Here is a 23742-nt window from a genome sequence, read left to right on the forward strand (position 1 = left end):
AGAGGTGTGATCAAATGAAACCCTTTAAACACATTAGACAGTAGATGTTTTATTGCTTATAGGAGTTATGAGATTGATTGATCACTGTTCGTTATCTTCACCTTTCATTTTGATCATTAAAAGTGAAAAGAAAAGTGGGATCGTGAATCAGTCTCTTTAAAGACTAGTATAACATGGGAAAGAAGGCAAATAATAAAATTACACGGGGAAGTAAAATTTATGATATGATAATGTACACCTATATTTTCAAAGCCAATTTAGCAAAAATTAGCATACATGGGAGAAAATGAGAACTTCCGAGAATTTGTTCCTATCTATGAGCTCTAAAAGTGTCAATTCAGTAATTGATTTTATTAGCTGTGCTCATAAAATCTTATTTCATAACTTGTTCGTTTTGAGTATATTAGAGGGCAGATTTTGATAGTCATCGCACTTTATTCTTTATAGCGTGTGATACACTTTCGTGAATTCAAGTGTGTCGTGATTATAAACGAGGACACGATTAAAATTGAAGTACGAATATACGATCATATTTCTTAAAAATCCAACATTTCCAGAACAGTTATCAAAATGGTCGTTTTTCTGCAGATTTTCATATTATATGCATTTTATCTAAAATGGACTGTTTGTGCAAAAGAAGGAGTATGCAATAAAGGAGATTCAAAGTACGATTGATGTAATGTAAGAAGTGAAATAAGAATAAGTCTTTCAACAGGTTTATTTATTGCTTTACGTGGAAAGTGAATCATTAGATAACGTTTTACTGATGTAAAAATTCACTAGGTTTAGGTGAAGTTTTGATCTATGCAAGGCGCTCAGCTGGATTATTTATTGTTTTTATGTCTCATTAGATAACATTTACTTATGTAAAAATTTACTAGGGTTAGGTGAAGTTTTGATCCATGCAAGGCGCTCAGCTGGATTATTTATTGTTTTTATGTCTCATTAGATAACGTTTTACTGATGTAAAAGTTTACTAGGCTTAGGTGAAGTTTTGATCTATGCAAGGCGCTCAGCTGGATTATTTATTGTTTTTATGTCTCATTAGATAACGTTTTACTGATGTAAAAATTTACTAGGTTTAGGTGAAGCACCATATGTTTTGATCTATGCAAGGCGCTCAGCTGGATTATTTATTGTTTTTATGTCTCATTAGATAACGTTTTACTGATGTAAAAATTTACTAGGTTTAGGTGAAGTTTTGATCTATGCAAGGCGCTTAGCTGGATTATTTATTGTTTTATGTCTCATTAAATAACGTTTTACTATTGTAAAAATTTACTAAGTTTAGGTGAAGTTTTGATCTATGCAAGGCGCTCAGCTGGATTATTTATTGTTTTTATGTCTCATTAGATAACATTTGCTGATGTAAAAATTTACTAGGTTTAGGTGAAGCACCATAAGTTTTGATCTATGCAAGGCGCTCAGCTGGATTATTTATTGTTTTATGTCTCATTAGATAACATTTGCTGATGTAAAAATTCATTAGGTTTAGGTGAAGTACCACGTGTTTAGATGTATCTACTGTGAAACATAACTTCCGTTTTAAAGGTCATACCCGAAAGGCTCGTGATTTTCGCCTTAAATACTGCGCTTTGCGAAGGAGCACTTGCTACTGATGTGAAACGTCTTCGGTTGTTCTCTCAGTTACAACTGTGGTATATCAGCCTTCTTCTGTTCTGCTACTACTTCTTTTCTTAAATGCCTTCTGATTTTAAAAGGTAACAATGCTTGCTAAAATGACTTTCATCAAAAATATATCAATCAGTTGTTGTCAAGTATTGTGTATTATGGTAACTATTATCAATTGATATAGAATAGCAAAGTGTCAAACGTATTTGGAATTGTAAGTATTGTATAATTTCGAAAAACTAAATCAAAGTATTAAAGTTTTATCGATCAAAATAGCACGCAAAACTATTAAAGATCTATAATATAATTCCCAGGGAATGTAAATCACTAGCAACGTGTAACTGTTATTTTACGTATTTATGATACTTGCCAGCACAGTGAGCTCTAACTGTAACACATATACCTTCTTTTTCTTTCGAGTCGAGAGACTTATGCAAGACGTCGCCGACCGTAACACATTTTCCATTCACCAGTGTTCCAGAACGGGACATTTAGGTTTTCCCAACACAGGGAGAACATTACGGATTTACACATTGTTATCCAGGTGACTTCAAGTCACTACAAACGCGAAATATCTTATTATGTACTTAACTTTCTATTTCCAGTGTAAATGTTTATTATTTCATAATTCAATGATAAATCAATATTGTCGGTATATGTGGCAGTGGTGTCAGTTCTTTTCCCTTTACCAAGCATAATTAGGAGGAGAAAAAATGAAAACATCCATGATATTAATATAAGAACTAAAGTGGATAATTCAACCCATACAAATGTACATTAAAAAACAAGAAAACTATTCAATTACTCCGTTCAGAATCAGTCATGCTGAACACACTTAGATTTATCTATCTATCTATCTATCTATCTATCTATCTATCTATCTATCTATCTATATATATATATATAAAGCACAAACAAACAATTATAACACCCAACCTTACGTTTACCCCTAGGATCTAAACGATACATGTGAAAATCAATTAACGAAGTCGTTGTGGCCGAGTGGACTTACGCACTGGTTTGACAGTCTTGCTAGGCGGTGGGTGCCGTAAGTCGCTGGTTCGACCCCGGGCTGGGGCGAAAATTTTCAGTACCTAGTTGTGATTATTTAGTGCTTTATATATATATATATATATATATATATATATATATATATATATTAAAATTGCACAAAATGTCAATTGGTATAGGTAATAAGTAGAAAAATATATCCAACGATGACTAAGTACACATGCTCCACATTTAATTAATTACACTTATATATACCAGCCCTAAACATGTGCATGTGATGGATAAATCCACATAAAAGTATACAATGGCAGCGCTCTCGCCCCTAAGATACCACCGTTAACATATCAGAGTATTATATGTAAACTTAATATAAACATATTTTATTAATGAAAAGTTAATATAACGAACAGTAATCAATCGCAACTCCCAAAACGAGTACAAAATACGGACTGATCTAATTATAATCAAGTATGTAGCTATTTTGTAAACAAAAGTTAAAGAATAAAATTTCTTCGTTTCTACAATATAGAACCACCTAGTTTCAATATTAAGTTAACTGTCTCTAAATTCATCTTTTACAGTAAGACAAAAGAATGTTGTTCGAGCTACAGAAAAATAAAAGGTGAATGCATTGGTAAGTGGTTCAGTATATTAGGGAAAGGTGAAGGTAACAAACAGTTATCAATCTCTTAACTCCTACAAGCAATGCGAAATAGTGAGTTGGGCAAACACGAACCCCTGGATATACCAGATGTAGGATCAGGTGTCTAGGAGGAGTAAGCATACCCTGTTGACTGGTCACACCCGCCGTGAGCCCAAAATCTTTATCAGGTAAACGAATCTATCCGTTGTCAAAATACGTGTGCCAAGAACGGCCTTACAATCGGTATGAAACAAGTCAGACAGCATCTGACCCAATGATAGTTTGTATTGGCAAACTAGATTGTTATAACGACCATAGAATTTGCAAAGTGCTGATATTAAACGAGACTGTTGGAACCCCTGCACCATCAATTTGTTTGTCAGTAGACTGCTTCGATTTAAAAACTGACCTTACGGAGAACAAGCTCTTGTGTATCGAATCAGTTGAGAGATATAAACACCATGTGTAAGTGATAATGGAACATTGCGACATAAATATGGGAAGTTGACGATGGAGAAGCTGAAATCATCCCGTTTGTCATAAAGTTGGGTTGTTATTTTGCCGTTAATATCAATTGTCAATATAATATCTAAGTTCATGTATGAAGCAGAAGTGGACGACTTTGTGGTGTCCTTTATATCGAGTTCACAGAGATATATCGATTCAACATATGAATGAAAATTATTATTGTTAATAGATAAATGTAAATATAGAATTGAAGGCCACAGCAAGATATTTCTTCCTCTCACGTAGACGTTTTCGAATAAGTTATGCTTCACAAGAATGTAAAACAAAAAACCCCAGGTCATCTATCAAACAGTCTGGTACATGTAAATGACACCAGAGCGATTTTGTAGGGAAATGATAACGATTGTGTTAATTATCAAATACAACTATCTGTAAGATTCAGACAAATCAGTTACTCGTGGTCAATAACATCAAGTGGGTTTGACGTCATGTACACATTTTCTGCTGAGCAGTAGGTACACTTTCATTGAATAATTTGGTAATTTACACAACAGATTTGTATCTAACAGAATTTATGCACTCTATTCTACTAGGTATGGTATTCACATTTTTTAGAATCAGATATCGATTGAACTGTGCTCTAGAGAAAATTAAGTGAATTGTACAAAGAAATTTACAAGAAAATTCTAATGAATATTCCACCTTTTATCTGATAGAGAATTGTATATGGTTGCTTTGGTAACCATTTATAAATGTCCTTTAATCAAAATCAATTAATTGGGATTCATAATAAAATTTACAAGACATTTACAACATAAATGTTCTAATTACAGAATAGCATGAACTAAATTCTTTAAAACTATCCATCATGTGTTTGATTACAACTTGTTTTTTGCAAACAGAGTGTGTTGGTTTCTTCGGAGATAATTGCGAAAAACAATGTGTGGATGGATATTTCGGAAAATCGTGTAAAGAGGCTTGTAACTGTACAAAATCAGAAACCTGTAATCAGTACGTCGGTTGCATCGAAACCAAAAGTAAGTTTGGCATTTGGTTTGATAAATTAGAAAAAAGACATTGTTATTAGTCCATGCAAAGATTTAAATGTTTGTTCACTTCATCATTATAGCACAAACCACAAGTGAGGTACACACATGTAAGTACCCTTCATGCTATATACAAAAATGTACTAACAAAATCGATCTTACAAAGGACTAAATATCGGTATGGTGAAGCCCTGACATTACAATCAAGCTTCCCCTCAACTGATATAAAATATTATATCAAAATATGATTACACGATTATATTGATATGATTTCAACGAATTTCATTTTAAATAACCTGTATTTCTCCATTAATGAGTAGTAGATTCGGAAAACGCACAAACTACGACATACAACAAAGAGGCATGCCCGCTTGTTAGACTAATGGTTCCTGCAATAACGACTCTGCCTATTCTAAGTTTCATCATGTGTTTCATGATCTGCTTATATAGGTAAGTATGCAAATCTAGAAATTCATACTTATGAGTATGCACATGCAAATATTGTCAACTTGTCAAGTTCGTTTTTCTAACTATTTTTGAAGAACACGAAGACAAGGAAAGTATAAAGTGGACAACGCCATGAAAATGAAGTCAATCCCACAGAAAAAGTCACAAAACATTCAGTTGATTCATTACATCAGCAATGCACACGAACATAGACAATACAGTGACATCGATATTACGAAATACACGTATAATAGAGAATTTGAAAAGCACGTGACACATGACTACAGTCGAATCATATTCCCTAAATTTACGTCAGTAGATATCCCAGCAGACCAGTACAGTACGGTCATAATACGTAATCCACATGTACTGGGGGATGGAGAAAGTGGAAGTAGCACAGACACTTCTGATGGAGGAGATATGCAAGAACGTTTGAGACACCCCTCCACTGACCGACGTAGTGCACAAAACTCCAGACCTTATAGTCTAGTTCACCCCGAATGGATTTGACGAAGTCTGATTTTACCATCTAGGTATCTCTATCGGGACTAGAAAGTTTATGATAAGACGAAGTCAGAGTTATACAACATTGTTATTCATTGTCATCTCATATCGCTTTCATCATATATTTGTTAAATACATTGCATTGGTTGATTCGTTGTGCATTTGTATACATTGAATGAATACTTCTGATTTCTGAGGGCTTTTGGGAAACATGTATATGAGTTATACCAATTCTACTCACTTTCGCTTAAATCTACTTCGCTGGTATTTGGAATGATGAATATTTTAATTCTAGAGATAATTCCCAATCTTATTAAATGTATCGTATCTATATTAGTCATCAGGGACTTAGGATTGTGCTCGAGGGACTTTCCTCAGACGTTATCACAAAAAGTAGATTGCTGTAAAGTATCTAGTATGATTACTATATTAAATGAATTATACAGTTATTTATCTTTGATTTCCTTTTTTTAATCTTTTTAAAAATGCAATTTTTGAATGCTGTTTACAGACAAATGTATCACAGATTAGACGACATAAGTAGTGAACAACCTATGAAGTATACGTTGTACCCAATATTTACAGTACACTATACATACATTGGAAATTGAACAACGTAAAAGAATGGGAAATAGAAGAATATGTATAATGCTTTCCAATCGATAAGTGGATAAATATTACCCAGGGTAGGTGATAAATACTGCTTAAATTTCTCCTAAGAAAGATTTATCTATTTAATGAATGAAAGGTGAAAGGTGAAAATAACGATCGGTGATCAATCTCACAACTCCTACCAACAAGTTCCTCTTAATGATGATCGGAAGCATAACTTCTTACTATATGGCCTTCCCCATTCTCTAATGAAATAATGCACTATCACCAACAGTTGTGTAAAATATGATCGCAATTTTTTGTTGAATTTCCGAAATAAAAATTGATGAGTCCTTTTTACACCGAAGTATCCCGTTGTTGAAATCATACAATTTTTTCTCTAAAAATTGTTTGATACAGAAAAATTATATTTATTGACAGTAAAACTTGAGAAACATCACATATTCAGGTTTTTGATAAAAAAAAAAAAACAAAAAAAAAAAAACAACTATACTAAGTAATTTTTAATACGAATCCTGTTTTCAACCCCTTCCTTACAGCATGTATGGGAGAATGTGCGTGATATATAAATATGCTACTAAAGATTCTATGAAGAGAACACTTGTAATGAACAGTTTGTTGATGCCTTGGAAAAAAGAAATGTCTTGGTAGATTACCAATTATAGGAGTCGACGGCCGTGTCGACTCAACTGGCCACTGTGCAAAATTCGGATCTTACAGTACCATTGACCGAGGACGGCGTTGTCATCGACACAAAACTAGTGCAGGTAAATTAACTGTCGTCTCAATTCTTGGTTCTAAATACATGCCAAATTTAAGTCGCTAGGAAAGGTAAGAATTGAGTTTATCTTGTGCATTAATAATACCAAAAAAAATCAACTTATGCAGCTAATTGCTAGCACTCAATTTGACCGAACTTATTTCAAATGCAGAGCATGACATATTTACTGTGTATGAAAGAATTATCAGTTTGTTGATAGATCAAAAGATAAAAATGATATCCTATTATGTACCGGGTATATCAGTTTTCTGTAGAGCAATGAGGTGGAAAACAGGAATGCCATGGAGAAAGGTTTGACGCGGACTGTTAAAGGGACGAAAAACAATCTGCAGATTGGGACCATCATAACCGATTGCCATCTCGAAATCTGAAGTGTGCGCTTGTATAAGGCAAGATTGCCAGAAACCAAACATTACTATGATGTACAGTGTATGGCATGTTGGAAAAGATATGCTCTATGAAAATTGAAGATAACGAACTGTGATCAATCTCATAACTCCTGTAAGTAATACAAAATAGATAGTTGGGGAAACACGGACCCCTGGACACACCAGAGGTGGGATCAGGTGCCTAGGAGGAGTAAACATCCCCTGTCGACCGGTCACACCCGCCGTGAGCCCTATATCCGTAGTCAAAACCAGTGTGCCAAGAACGGCCTAACAATCGGTATGAAACACGTCAGACAGCATTTGACAGAAAGATAGGTTGTATTGACGAACTATATCGTTATAACTACCCTATAATTTGCGAAATGTTGACTTCAATCGAGACTGTTGAAATCCCTGCACCATCAACTTGTTTGTCAGTAGCTTGTCTCGATTTAAAAACTTACTATACGCAGAACAAACTTTGATTTCAATGTGAAATTTATAAGACATTTTATAAGAAACTCAAAGCGCTCAAACAAAAGAATGGTGTCAGAGGTGGATTTAACAGCTTACGCTTTAGAAGCATGATAGGTGAAGATAACGAGCAGTGATCAATCGCATAACTCCAATATTCCATTATCACCTGCATATGGTATTTATGTCTCCTAGCTGATTCTAGTTACGAGAGCGAGTTTTGCGATGATCAATTTTAAATCGAGGCGCTTCTGACAAATAAATTTATGTTATAGGGATTTCAACAGTTGCATTTGATTGATTGATTGATTGATGTTTTCCGTCACACTCAACAATTGTTCAGTTATCTGGTGGCGCCCAGTTTTTATCAGTGTAAGAGAGAACCCAGATACAATGTACCTAAAGAGACCACCGACCTTCCGAAAGTAAACTGGGAAACTTTCTCACTTACCGGGGCGAGCGGGATTCGAACCCGTGCCGACAGAGGGGAGAGGCAGCTTCATTTGAAGGCAGAATTTTGCAAATTCTATGGTCATTATATTGCAAACAAAACTTGTCATTAAGTCGAGTGTTGTCTGACGTGCTTCCTACCAATTGTTAGACCGTTCTTTACATACTGATTTTGTCTTCGGATTAGTCCCCTTATTTTAAGAACATAAAGGCCTCACTACAAGTGTGACCGGTCAACAGGGGATGCTTATTCCGCCTAGGTACCTGATCCCACCTCTGGTGTGTCTAAGGATCAGTGTTTGTCTTACTCTTAATGTATCGAATTGATTCTTATTCCCAGAATGTTTGGATGGTAATGACCTCACAGTGCTTCTGTACTAACTCTAGTATCAATGTGTTCAAACATAAGAAAGAATGGTGAAGGAAATGCAGCAGGGCTTCCGCAGAGATGAGATAAATGTTGTAGGAAATATCGATGTTTATCTTTCAAGTCACGTGCATATGAGCAGATTATATTTATTTTTTCAGAAAATCTGATAAAATAACAAATTCTTTTTACGATTTGGAAATGAAATTCCTCAAGCTTAAAATCCAGAAAGCAACATCTCTCGGGATATTTCATAGAAATGTAGTCCAAACAGTAAATTCTAAACCGCCCATATGGTCTATGTTGTTTATCTATACTTGAATTTTCTAACACTTGAATATATCTATATACTCTGTGATTGTGGATGTCGCCAATCCAAGGCTCTTTAAACCACCACGGGTCATGAATGATATCTATTCCGAATCATGCCGCAAGCTCCGTATAAATATAAACAAAGGAATAGATGCCGTCAAAGATAAGCAATTTTCTTTCTCCATCGTCAAATTTATTTATGTAGCAATATTCCCTTATCACCTGTATATGATGTTTATATCTCTCAGCTGATTCGATACGCAAGAGCTTGTCCTGCATATGGTAAGTTTTTAAACCAAGACAGCCTACTTACAAACAAGTTGATGGTTCAGGGATTTCAACAATCTCGTTTAAAGTCAGCATTTCGCAGATTATATGGTCGTTATAACGATCTAGTTTACCAATACAAGCTATCATTGGGTCAAGTCCTGTCTGACTTGTTTCATACCGATAGTTACAATATGTAGGCCGTTCTAAACACATTAATTTGATTAAGCATAACTCCGTTTACCTCATCAATATATAGGGCTCACGACGGGTATGGCCGGTCGACAGGGGATGCTTACTCTTCCTAGGCACTTGATCCCACCACTTGTATGCCTCGGGGTTCATGTTTCCCCAACTTTAATTTGCTTATAGGATTTATGAGATTGAGTACTGTTCGTTATCTTCACCTTTCATACATCCATGCTAAATAAAGAAACAACTGGTTATCGATATGTACAGATGAAACAGGGAGCTTATCTGTGGAAAGCAAAGAAGATGCATATCACTTTCTCTACATACAAAAAAATCAAGTAAATGAAAGGAAAAATAAAGAACTATAATCAATCGTATAACTCCTGTAAGAAATACAAAATAGAAAGTTGGACAAACATGGACCCCTAGGTATACTAGAGGTGAGATTATGTGAAACACATTAGATAATAGATTTTGATCATTAAAAGTGAAAAACAAAATGGGGGGGGGGTGTTGTGTTAATCAGTCTCTTTAAAGGTAAGTAAAATTTATGATATGATAATGTGCATCTATACTTTTCAAAGTCAATTTAGAAAAACAAATTAACACATTTGGGAGAAAATAGGAAATGTAAGGATTTTAATCATATCTATGAGCTCGAAAAGTGGCAATTTAGTAATTGATTTTATTTGCTGTGCTCATAAAATTTTATTTCCTAATAACTTGCTCGTTTTGACTAATTTTGAGGGTAGATTGTGATAGTTATCACACTTTATTCTTTGTGATAGCTCTTATCCTTGGACGAATTTGGCTTCACTTTTTTGGCACGCTGTTTTTGGCTATATTTAGCTCTAAAACTTCATAGTTATTTTGGATTTCAAACATTTCGGTTGAGCATCACTGAAGAGACATTATTTGTCGAAATGCGCATCTGGTGCATCTAAATTGGTACCGTATAAGTTTTACATAATATACTGTTGTCAAGTATGTCCTGACTATTAATGAGAAAAACATTCAAATTGAAGTACGAATATAGGACCTATCAAAACTTTCAAACGTTTAAAACTATTAAAGTTCTATAATATATTTCTCAGGGAATGTAAATCACTGAAAATCATGTAACTTACGTTACCTATTTATGATATTTACGAGCACAATGAGCTCAAATGGTAACACATGTAGCCTCTTTTTCTTTCTTGCAAATCAAGTGACTTATGCAAAACGTCGTCGACTGTCACACATTTTCCATTAACTAGTGTTCCAGAACCGGACATTTAGGTTTTCCCAACACGCAGATAACATTACGGAATTGCACATTGTTACCCAGGTGACTTCTAACTGCTACGAACGCGAAATATTTTATTATCTACTTAACGTTCAATTTCCTGTGTGAAACATAAGCAATATGTAAAAGATATACCATTAATTGTTTCATTATTTAATTATAAATCAATATTGCCTGTGTGTGTGTGGTAGGTAAGAAAATATATTATTTTATAAAACATTTTATTTGAAATCTTAATTTTTGATATACTTTAAATACAGTTATACATGTATATACATTAAAAACTTTTCACACATATTGAAGATCAATAATGGTAAAAATGTACATTCTGAGGGAGTTTGGGTAACATGTATACGGGTTATATCAATTTTACTAACATTCGGTTAAATACACTTTCCTATTTTTAGATGATGAACGTTTAAATTCTAGAAATAATTTCCAATCTAATTAAATGTCTAGTATCTGTACTAGTCATGAGGGACTTAGGATTGTGCTCGAGGGACTCTCCGCAAAAAGTAGATTGCTGTAAAGTATTAAATGGATTATACACTTTTTTTTCTCATATCACGGCGGGTGTGACTGGTCAACAGGGGATGTTTACTCCTCCTAGGCACCTCATCCCACCTCTGGTGTGTCCCGGGGTCCGTGTTTGCCCAACTATCTATTTTGTATTGCTTATAGGAGTTATGAGATTGATCACTGTTCGTTATCTTCACCTTGCATACATTTCAGAAATCATTTTTGAGTGTTATTGGGATATGGCATGAATTTGGGTTGATCACATACCAACTTCATGTGAAATGTCAATAACACTCAAAAATATATTTTATTTTGTATATTTATAATTTTTGTATATTTATAATTTTTATTTTTATTTGTGTTCTTACTGAGCTTCCATGCTTATATAGCAGATGACCAAATTCACGATCGTAGAACACAAAATATAGTTCGTTGAATGTTTATCGAATAGATATTTAGGGACAATATCCAAGAGAACAGAAGATATAAATATCTAATTTAGAAGGTTAAAAAATACGAAACGTGTAAAATAAAGGTAATTTAGAGCGTAAAGTTAACTGAATTGAAGACAAGAAGAGCATCCGTGATGTGATTTGGTCGCAATCAGCGATGGAGGAATTGGCGTTGGCCTACTTGAAGTTGAAAACGCAATTGTTGAACACATTTCGACAGAAATTTAGAGGATCTGAAAGAATTCAAAGTGGATAGATGGGTCAAGTATTTCAAAATGAAACAACTGAACGTTTTTTTAATGTTCTGTTTTATTAATTGATGAAATTCTTGTCTGTTCACAAAATAAACCCTGTATTAATATTCTGATGCGTTTTTTTCCTGACATTTTGTTTCTGTTGTGATGTCATTGCAGTGGCAGATCCAGGATTTCCGAAAGGAGGCATGTAAAAGTAGACTATTAGCTAAAATACTCAGCCATTTTGGGTGCCAATCTGGAATTTTACTCACACTATTTCTATTTCTTAAATTAGTGGTAAAAGGCGGGAATGACCTCTACATCCTGCACTGCACTGCACTGCATAAACAATAATCCAGGTGAAAGTACTTGAAGCGGTGATTGCATTCATACGCAAAGAAAGACTAATCACGTGACACATTTCAGGTTTTACGAAATTGAATGTCAATTTTATTAGTAATGTCAAATAAGGAAATACATTGGCAAATGTAAATATTGCAAACTGAACCAAGTAAATGATTTGGAATATTAGAAGGATATGTACAATGCTTTCCAATCGATAAAAGAATAAATATAATCTATGATAGGAGGTAAATACAGTTTGCATTTCTGCTCAGAAATATCTATTTACTGAATGAAAAGTGAAGATAACGAACAGTGATCAATCTCATAACTTTTATAAGCGATACAAAATAGATAGCTGGGCATACACGGACCCCTGGGCAAACATGAGGTGGGATCAGGTGCCTAGGAAGAGTACGCATCCCCTGTCGACCGGTCACACCCGCCGTGAGCCCTACATCCTGATCAGGTAAACGGATTTATCCGTCGTCAAACTCAATGTGCCAAGAACGGTCTAACAATCGGTATGAAACACGTCAGACCCAATGGTAAGTTGTATTGGAAAACAAGATTGTTATAACGACTATAGAATTTGCGAAATACTTACTTTAATCGAGACTGTTGAAACCCCTGCACCATCATCGTGTTTGTCAGTAGCTTGCCTAGATTTAAAAACTGACCATACGCAGAACAAGCCAACAAGTTCCTCTTAAGGATGATCAATACGATAACTTCTTACCATACCACCCCCTCCCAATCTCTAATATAGTAGTTCACTATTATCAACACTTGTGTTAAATATGATTGCAATTGCTCTTCAAATTTGCAAAATAAAAAAATGACACATCATTGGACACCGTCTCTCCTATATTATATACCCTAGAATTATAAGTCATTTTCAGAAAAAAAGTTCCAAATCATACAATTGTTTCTTTTAAAATTGTTTAATACAGAAAAATTATATTCATTGAATGTAAAATTTGAGAAAAATCACGTATTCAATTATTGATTTTTAATGCGAATCATCTCTTCAACTCTTTCCTTACAACATGCATGGGAGAATGTGCGTGATATATAGAAATGCTACTAAATATATAAGATAACACTTGTAATGAACAATGTGTTGATCCCTTGGAAGAAAGAAATGTCTTGGTAGATTACAAGTTATAGTAGCCGACGGCTGTGTCAACTGACATCATCACTGTGCCAAGTTCGGATCTTGCAGTACCATTGACCGAGGATGGCGTTTCATCGACACTAAGCTAGTGAAGGTAAATTAACGATCGTATCAAGTCTTGGTTTTAAATACATGTCGAATTTAAGTCACTAGCAAAGGCAGGAATTCAGTTTTATTTTCTGCATTAATAATGCAAAATTGTCAACTTATCATGCAGCTTGCTAGCAGTCAATTTAACCGAACTTATTTCAAATACAGAGCATAGCATATTTACTGTGTGTGAAAGAATTATCAGTTTGTTGATAGATCTTAATATAAAAATGATGTGAATAAATCCATGTACCAGGTATAGAGAAATTGGGTGCAAAACAGCAATATCATGAAAAAAAGGTTTGAAGCTGACTGTTGAATGGACAAAGAACAATCTGCAGATAGGGACCATCATAACTGATCGCCATATCCAAATTCAGAAGTTGATACGGGATGAACTGCCTGAGATCAAGCATTACAACGGTGTGTTCACATGGCATGTTGCAAAAGGTATTATATATACAATTCTGATAATTTCAAATGAGTAGTAATTAGAAGTAGTTTGTGATTTTAAATGACGCGAAAATAGAAGTTTCATTTAGTGGGTTTTGCAAAAATCAACTGTAATTATATGATAATAGTATTGATAATCAATTAAAAGCCAGTTGTTCAAAATCAATTTTAATCCATGAAATTGATCCAATGGTAAGCAGTGTGGATATTATATGCAAATTTGATGACTAATGAATACGGGTTATCATATACTACATTGTGTTGATTCAGTATATGTTTGAAGAAAACTGTGTCGATCTCCAAACAAAAGAACTGTGGGAAACTATCAATGTGGACGAAGAGCTTGACAAACCACTTGTAGTGAGTTGCTGCTTCAACACTTGACGGAAATGGTGAAGTGATGTGGCGCAGATCCCTGGAAGGAACAATATGTAAAGGTAAAGATCTTGAGTTGGTTTCGGTGATGGATGAAACCAAAGCAAAAGGAGTTTTGCCAGAATCGGAAATATGTGTTCTCGTCTCGGCGACTTCGCAACTATAGGAGCAGCAGTATTTCGCACCGATTAAAGACCGTCCAATGTTTTCCCCAACTCCAAAGTATAGACAATTTCCATTATCAAGATTAGATGTTACAAGGGCGCTTACCAGGGTTTTTCAAGCTTCCTTTGTCAAGTAGCATCTTATCCTCCCGATGTTAAAAATCAGATGATGACGTGTAACTGCCATTTGAATTAAGGAGTCGAGTATGCGTCGAATCTGATCAATATTCATTTAATGACGTGACAACATGACGATTCTCTGAAAGAAACAAACAATACAATTAATACATGAAAATACATTTCAATAAATTACGTCGTTTGAAGTGTTCTTATCAAATAGTAGCACATAACGTGACAGAGGCTAAATAATCTTGAATACTTAACATAAATTAATAATCTAAACAAGTAGAATTAATTCTAATTCTTGCCAAAATTGATCTCTTACATCTGAACAGCAGTTAACAAATAAACAACTTGGTTGTTAACGACGTCATAACAAAAGGTTGCGCTAGGGAGATTATGCCCTGACAAACACTCAACACCATAAATAAAAATAAGAAAAACCAAATTCTTACAACATGGTTTGATGACTGATGACATTTGGTTTTCCATTGCAAGATGTTGATCGAAAAATACGCCAAATTGTTTCACACATGTACTCTTGATAGGATGGTGTCCCATCGCGAGACGTGACACAGCCTAAGTTTTGTTTCGTTGAACATAAAATTAGTTCAATTTGGTCTTGATTTAATTGAAGAAGGTTCGATGTCCTCCAAGATCCTAGGTCTGCGATGCATGATTCCGCGTAATAATGATACTTCATACCATGGCGATGAAATATTGTTCCTATGGGTCCTGCGATAAGACAGTATTTGTGTCCCAAAACAGACCCCTGGGGAACACCAAAAGGTAACTGACGGATATCTGACCTAACGGGTTAATGGTAAAACATTGGTGTCTATCTTGTAAATAGGATCTGATCCATTATAGGCCATCACCATTAACTCCATAGGATACAAAAGGCGTTGAAGTAGTATTTCATGGTCGATGACATCAAAGGCTGCTGACAAACCAAAGAGGGCAAGGACTGTCGTTGATTGTTGATTGAGTACCGACATGTAATCGCTATGTACTTTAAAGGGAACCGTTTCCATAGAATATCGAGCACAGTATGTTTATTGGAGTGGATCCCGTAAAGAAAAGGAGGTAAGGTGACTATCAATTCTACTAGCCACAGCTTTCTCGAGAAATAAAAGATTGAAAACTGGACGATACTAGTAGTTTTTCAAAACTTCGTTGTGAAGTCCACGTTAGGTTGATGGAGGAATTGACTGTCGATCCTGGTGATGAAGGGAAGCAATGGTTCTATATACTTCTTCAGAAGAAAGGTGGGAATTGGGTCGCGTTCACATGATTTACAGGGAGCTTTTGAGTTCTTGTTCAGTGTCATGCTGAAACAACATTAGAGATTGACTAAGGTAAATCTGTATCTAAGTAGTTTTGCGTAGCATTCCATTTTTGGTTCATGGTTTTTCTGATCGATGCCACTTTATCGATGAAAAAGGTAGAAACCCGATTCGACAAGACTTTATCGAATTAGAATGATGGTAAAGGATTTTATTGGGCAGGTGCCTAAGAGGAGTAAGTATCCCCTGTCGACCGGTCACACCCGCCGTGAGCCCTACATCCCGATCAGGTAAACGGAGTTATCCATAGTCAAAATCAGTGTGCCAAGAACGGTCTAACAATCGATATGAAACACGTCAGACAGCATTTGACCCAATGATAGGTTGTATTGACGAACTAGATCGTTATAACGACCATAGAATTTGCGAAATGCACCTGATCATACCTTTGATGTGTCCAGGGATCCGTGTTTGCCCAACTATCTATTTTGTATTGATTTTAGGAGTTATGAGATTGATCACTGTTATCTGCACGTTTCATCTGATTACAATAATCATTTTCATTCCTATGTTGATTCAATATATCCCTGTGAATTCGAAATAAAAGACAACACAGAGTCCTCTACAGTTGTTAACCAATCTGATGACCTGCAAACCAATGGGTTCTAAATAATACTCCACACCCAACACCACTTGTATCTGCATACATCTACAATGAGGCAGATGTTTCAAGCTTGGGCTCTTGAATCAATCCTTTCCCATAGAAACTATCCAAGAACAATGACCAAGCCCTTAAGTCTTTGCCTCCTTATCAAGCCTCCTCTTTTTATTTGGTTGTTGTATGCCTCTCGTCAGATCATTTATCCTACGCAAGAATGTGCGACCTGGCAATACAGCTGCACAAGCATAATTCAACAGACCTATCAGAGACTGTAATTCCCTAAGTGTCGCCCAATTTCACGACATGAGTTTTTTCACCATTTTCTGACATTTTTCTAATGGCAATCTAATTTCCATTGACACTGTATCTAACTCTATATTCTAAGCAAGTTGTAGGTAAAACAGTCCTCTCCTGCTTGATTGGGAGACATATCTGCCCTGCCATTGTCATAAACCTATCTAATTCAACCTGACACATCCTTGCAGGTACAGGGTAAACAAATAGAAAATCGTCAAGAATATGTGCACAACCTTGTATACCCTATTTATTCTCTGCTATCCAATGCAAGGATGTGCTGAGCACTTCAAACAACTGACAAGAGTAGCTCAAGCCCATAGGCAAAGTTTTATCAAAAGAATTGTTTGGAAAGTATGATCTACTGTGGGTGCCCTTACAAACCTGACAGAAGTGACCATATTTGCACAATTTGTCTGAAGAGCTCCCTTCAAGGTGAAACAATGTCTTGTTGACACTGAGTTTGAGGGAAATGTTTTGCTGGGGACGAAAAGAACCCTTGTTCTTAAAGTTCGACAACCCTATAGCCATTGCTTCTGTGTGCAATTCCCCATTTACCCCCTTCCATGGCAGATGGTCTGGATCTTCTTCCCTCCACTTACGAAAAATTTCATCATAACTTTATGCCCCTTCAATACTTGACTTCTGAGCCAACTGAGAAATAATCTGCCCATAATTCATTAAATTACGAGCCTGATGAGGGTGTCTTTGACAATAAATACCAGCACATATATAGAATGCATCCTGCCACTGTGTAAAATTGTTTATCTGTTTTCTATATAACAAATTGCAAATTGCCATCTTTCTCTTCTGCAATATAGTTAACTTTCTCTTCAGATGTCTTGTGTTTTAGCAATTCGCTAAAATCTATATTCTTATTCGACACAATATCTGCACGTAACTTGGGATCTACTCCCAATGAAATTGGACGAGCTAGTCCATAATTTACTCTTAACGCCCTACTTTCTTTGGTTTGTCTAGTGGCAGGTGCCATATTACCTAACAGTTCTTGTGCAATACCAAGATTTGGGGACTTATGTGTTCCTCCATTGGCACCATTTCCATCACCCACATTCTGCACAGCAGCCTCCTCAGTGGAACTTCCAGTGGCAGGGCTGGTAGGACTGCTCTCCGAGAGGTTAGGCTGGATACTTGAGTTGTTCTGCTTTAGCATCCCACCAGGCAACATGCTGCTGATCTGTAGGACTGAAATAACAGTTTGTGTAATAACCGGGGTGGCTGCTGATAGCATCTGTGTCATCGTCTCAGTAGTCAGGTTCTGGTTGCCCACAGAATTTGGAACAGTTGTGTATCTGTGTTCATTTGCCATTTGTGTAACTGTGTTTATCTGTTCAGGTCCTGTACCTTGCCTTATGCCTATAGTCGGTCTACCGTCTGAGGTAACTCGCGTCCGATTTCGAGAGGGTCTTGCTTTGCCACGTGGGGTTCTTCCTACGGACGTTGACTGTGTTGTGCTCCCCTAGGTGTTGTATCACTTCCACGTGACTCCCTCACCTTTCTCCGCTTTGGATGTGAAGTGGCCTGTTTCATAACCTGTGGTTCAACTGAAAAAATTCAATTCATTATTATTCCCTTCTTTAAAAAAAAGCATTGCCTCAGAGAGTTTATAATTGTTTATATATAAACAATTTGTTGTCAAACTCTCATACATAGTTATACTGATTTAAATCAGATACATAAAATGTGAAATATAAGCTTATATCTGGTAAATATATTCACTTTGACTTAATATACAGGTAAACTTCGATATCTCGAAATTGTTAGGACCGAAGAAAAACTTCGAGATATCCGAGGGTTCGAGAAATCGAAGTTAATGAATTTGACATAATGTTATATACATGCGTATATATATTTTCTTTGATAAAGACAATTTGTTAGTTTCTTAGATTTACTTAAAATGATTTAGGCATTGTTTAAATGTTTTTGATTAATTGTTAAAAATCTATAATTGAAATTTAATTGTTTTATTTGATCATTAGAAAGAACATTGCTGCACGTGTTTGTAATTTCTCAAACTTGACATCTTTCACCCCGTCCTACGGTATCGATGCTATTCGCTTGTAATTGTTATCAAATTTATGGTCAGATCTAAGACTGGTGTTTCTTTGAATTTGATATGCTTACTCAAAATGTTTCCTGTCCTGTAAATTAATGTCATTGAGCTTTCCCCTAATTTTAGTACCGTTTTTAAATTTGTTTTATTGGTTCATTTAATGAAACGTGGGAGGAGTTGTCAAAGATGAGACGTGCGTGAGTTTGTCTGTTATTCACTTTTTACTTTTACTTTTGACTCTTACAAATTGTTGTGTTAAAATGCAGTTTTTAATTTTGTACTTTTTGGACTTGAATAAATTCTAAACTTGAATAAGGAATTATTATTTACAAAACAACGAAAACACTACAATAAATTCTGTGTCAAAGCAAATATGTTGCACGTTTTATTTGACAGGTAAATAAACACATCTTTTAAAACGGAAAAAGTTTTAGTTTGAAGTTAGGGATTATTTTCAATACGTTTGCATTTGCATGTATATTGTATATTTATTACTTTATTTGATACTGCAACACTTACATTTTACGAATTTCGGTCGTTTATCATAGCAATAATCAGTTTTCACGTTCGGTTCAGTATTTCTGATACCCGGATTTGTGTTACGCTTTGTAAATGATAAACCGATCACTGTGATAATGACGAAGACGGAAACGGGAAATATTGCTGCATTGGATTCTGTGTCTTTTTCGACTACTGTTATAGCCTGGAACTTTGTTTCCATTGTATGAACTTTAAGATTCCTTTTTATACCACTGCCAGATAATCCAACTATTACCCGGGTTAGATACTGGGTCCTTCGTTACATGTAGATTGCTTATCAGATACTGAAGATTTTGAATTTTGAAATTTTGGTGCTGATGTTTTCATTGTTTAATTCTTGATCCTATATCACTTTTATGTGTTTGGAGTTTGCTTTGACTTGTAATATGTAAACGTGTATTACGACAAAATCAAATTTCTATTTCAGTACATTGTATACCATTGAAAAAGATACGCAAGGTGTTCCTTATAAACGCATCAGTTACATTTGAACTGAGTATCAGTTACCCTATTTGAGGTCTATATGAACTGAAATATGTTGATAATGCCCAGTTCCACATGAACTGTTCAACCATTTGAACCAATACTAATCAAATTCAGAGTTCCATTGAATCATAAAGTTTCATATGAACATCTTTCTAATATATGCACTAGACCAATTTTATTTGAACTGGCAGACCAGTTCCATATCTGAATTGGCTAAATTGCCATACGCTCCATACAGCATTATAAGACAAATTCCATATGAACTGGTTATTATTTCGAAAAATTGCTGATTTAATGTATATATAATTATCCATCCAGTAATGAGCCATCTGTGAAGTATAACATTATGTTATTTATTACATTTTTTTTAAAGCCCATCATTCTCAAAAACACATGTGATACTTAACTTAATTGTGTCGTTTAGCTGTCAGGATGACCCCTCTAATATTTCGAAAATATTTTGACACGCCAAACTGCCTTTTGAAGTGTACCCGTCCACATAATTACTATCCATCGATTTCTTCATCTCTTTTATTTCCCAGTATTTTATGGCACTGTTAGATGTTCAAGACAGTTCTGCCTTTAGTAACTTGTTTGCCTCCCTCACTTTCTCATTGTATTGCGAAGGTTGTACCACAAGAGTTACTTCCTTTGGCAACAGTTGACACACAAACACTTGTTTGAAGTTATATCGCACTTTCCACACCTGTGCCATCGCAATGAGTTTAAAAATCACTTCCTGAGGCGTAATATCTAGGGAGTCCATATCGTTCCCCCATATGAATTATCAGGCATTTTGGCAACGCTCCAACAGTGTTTATGAATGAAGTCAATTTCTTCACATCCCTTGAATTTGTAAGGTTTCCCCCGCTTATTCAATACAAGTGTGTTTTAACATTTACATTATTCAAGTTAAAGTTTTTGAGCTAAGGTTTGTTCTGTATATATATAGGATCGTAAACGTTTAACGTGGGAACTTCCAATGACTACAACGTCCATGGTCGATTTCCTCGGTAATATAGGCCTAATGTTTACCTATGAAAGGCGAAGATAACGAACAGTGATCAATCTCATTAACTCCTAACTCATAACTATATCAGGCCCAGGTTAACACTGGTTAGCATCCGTTGACACTCTAACAGGTACACTCAAATATATGCAACACAAATTGACTTACATGTGCTTTGGCTATAATGTTCTTCAAATTTTTTTTTACTCTGGACTTGCCCAGCCATTAATTCTAGAAATTTCTAGAATGCGCCAATATGCGCCCACTATATGCAAAGTTGCGTAACTCAACAATCAAAATTACCCCCCCTTGCACTACGCATGAACAGTACAAGAGATATAACTCTAATAAGATATACGGACCTACAGTTCGCCAAATATTAGTTTATTTCATAAAGTCTACTTTTATGACAAACGGTATGACTTCAGCTTCTCCATCGTCAACTCTCCATATTTAATTATTGATCACTGTTCGTTATCTTCATCTTTTATGCAGCAATATTTAAAATTATTACTTGCATATGGTGTTCATGTCTCATAACAGATTCGATACACGAGAGCGAGTTCTGCAAAGATCAATGTTACAGAGGTTTCAATAGTCTCGATTGAAGACAGTATCTTCCAAATTCTATGGTCATTGTATTGATGTTATTTGTAAACACAACCTGTCATTAGGTTAAATGCTGTCTGACGTGTTTCATACCAATTGCTTGACCATTCTTTACATACTGATTTTTACTATGGATTACTCCGTTTATCTTATGAAGATAAAGACCTCCCTACAAGTGAAGTGTGACCAATCAACAAGGGATGTTTATTTCTCCTAGGAACCTGACCCCGCCTATGGTGTGTCCAAGGATCAGTGTTTGTCTTGCTTTTAATTTTGCATTCTTTTTGGGATTTATGAGATTGATTACTGTTCCTTACCTCCACTTCTTCACAAAGATTATTGATAAGGGGTATAAAGCTCCATACTCCCCAAACATTTATGCAATAAACCATCTAATACTAGTATATCGAATTGACTCAGAATGTTTGGATGAGTATGACCTCACAGTGTTTCAGTACTAACTAAAAATGGAATACGATTTACATTTTATTTTAGGAAACTGATGTTTATCTTTCAAGTCACGTGCATATGAACAAATAACTAATCACATATTTATTTTTTCATTGAATCTGATATAATAACAACAAATTAGTTTTACGATTAGAAAATGAAATCCATCAAGCGTAGAATCAAGAAAGCAACATCTCTTGGTATTTTTCATAGAAATATAGCCCAAATTTGAAACCGCCCAAGCATTTCCCATATGGTAAACGTTGTATAGATATAAGCCATGCTAAATAAAAAAAACAACTGGTCATTGATCCATACAGATCACATATCTATACAGGGGGTATATAGGAGATGCGTATTACTTTCTCTTCATACATAACAACTATGTGAATAAAAGGTGAAGATAACGAAGAGTGATCAATTTTATAACTCCTATAAGGAATACAAAATAAAGAGTTGGACAAACACAGACTTCTGGACATACCAGAGATGGGATCAAGTGAAACGTTTTAAACACATTAGACAGTAGAGTTTCATGATTAAAAGTGACAAACAAAAGGGGGATCGTAAATCAGTCTCTTTAAAGACTAGTATAGCATGGGAAAGGAGGCAACTAATAAATTTACACGGGGAAGTAAAATTTATGATATGTTAATGTACACTTATATTTTTCATAGTCAGTTTAGCAAAAAATAGTATATTTGGGAGAAAATTGAAATTCTGAGAATTTATTTTTATCTATGAGCTCTAAAAGTGTCAATTCAGTAATTGATTTTATTGGCTGTGCTCATAAAATCTTATTTTAAAACTTGTTCGTTTTGAATATTTTAGAGGGCAGATTTTGATATTCATCACACTTTATTCTTTATAGTGTGTAATACACTTTCGTGAATTCAAGTATGTCGTGATTATAAACGAGGACACGATTAAAATTGAAGTACGAATATGCGATCATATTTTTCAAAAATCCAATATTTCCAGAACAGTTATCAAAATGGTCGTTTTTCTGCAGATTTTCATATTACATGCATTTTATATAAAATGGATTGTGGTTGGCAAAGGAGTATCTTATAGATGAGATTCAAAGTACGGCTTATGTGATGTGAGAAGTGAAATAATAATAAGTCTCTGAGCTGGATTGTTTATTTGTTTGTATATCGTTTAATGTCCCATTACTGATGTAAAACTTTCACTAGGTTTAGGTGAAGTACCATGAGTTTTGATTTATATAAGACGTAGAAGTGAGGATTCGTTTTCGTGGTAACACCTACCGTGACACGTGAGATATTAGATCAAGTGAAACGTTTTAAACACATTAGACAGTAGATTTTGATGATTAAAAGTGACAAAGAAAAGGGGGATCGTAAATCAGCTCCTTTAAAGACTAGTATAGCATGGGAAAGGAGGCAAATGATAAATTTACATGGGGAAGTAAAATTTATGATTTATGATCACTGTTAGTTATCTTCACCTTTCATGATAATGTACACCTATATTTTCCAAAGCCAATTTAGCAAAAATTAGCATACATGAGAGAAAATGGGAA

General features: G+C 35.0%; 1 protein-coding gene across 4 annotated transcripts in view; it reads left to right on the top strand.

Annotated features, from left to right (window-relative positions):
* Positions 1–513: 513 nt before the first annotated feature.
* The window catches only part of LOC125667355 (multiple epidermal growth factor-like domains protein 11), a 48536-nt gene continuing 25307 nt past the window's right edge, over positions 514–23742 (top strand). The window contains exons 1-6 of one of the 4 annotated variants that reach the window (XM_056140877.1): positions 514–665; positions 3225–3277; positions 4657–4791; positions 4884–4910; positions 5121–5250; positions 5343–6149. In XM_056140877.1, coding sequence (XP_055996852.1) covers positions 571–665; positions 3225–3277; positions 4657–4791; positions 4884–4910; positions 5121–5250; positions 5343–5757 — 855 coding nt within the window. In that variant the 5' untranslated portion in view covers positions 514–570 and the 3' untranslated portion in view covers positions 5758–6149. Of the gene's footprint in view, positions 682–3224; positions 3278–4656; positions 4792–4883; positions 4911–5120; positions 5251–5342; positions 6150–23742 lie in introns of those variants that run through there. The other 3 variants (XR_008796052.1, XR_008796051.1, XM_056140878.1) reach the window with 3 other exon arrangements.

This window comes from Ostrea edulis, chromosome 6 (genome assembly GCF_947568905.1).
Source record: "Ostrea edulis chromosome 6, xbOstEdul1.1, whole genome shotgun sequence".
In the NCBI taxonomy this organism is placed as follows: Eukaryota; Metazoa; Mollusca; class Bivalvia; order Ostreida; family Ostreidae; genus Ostrea; species Ostrea edulis.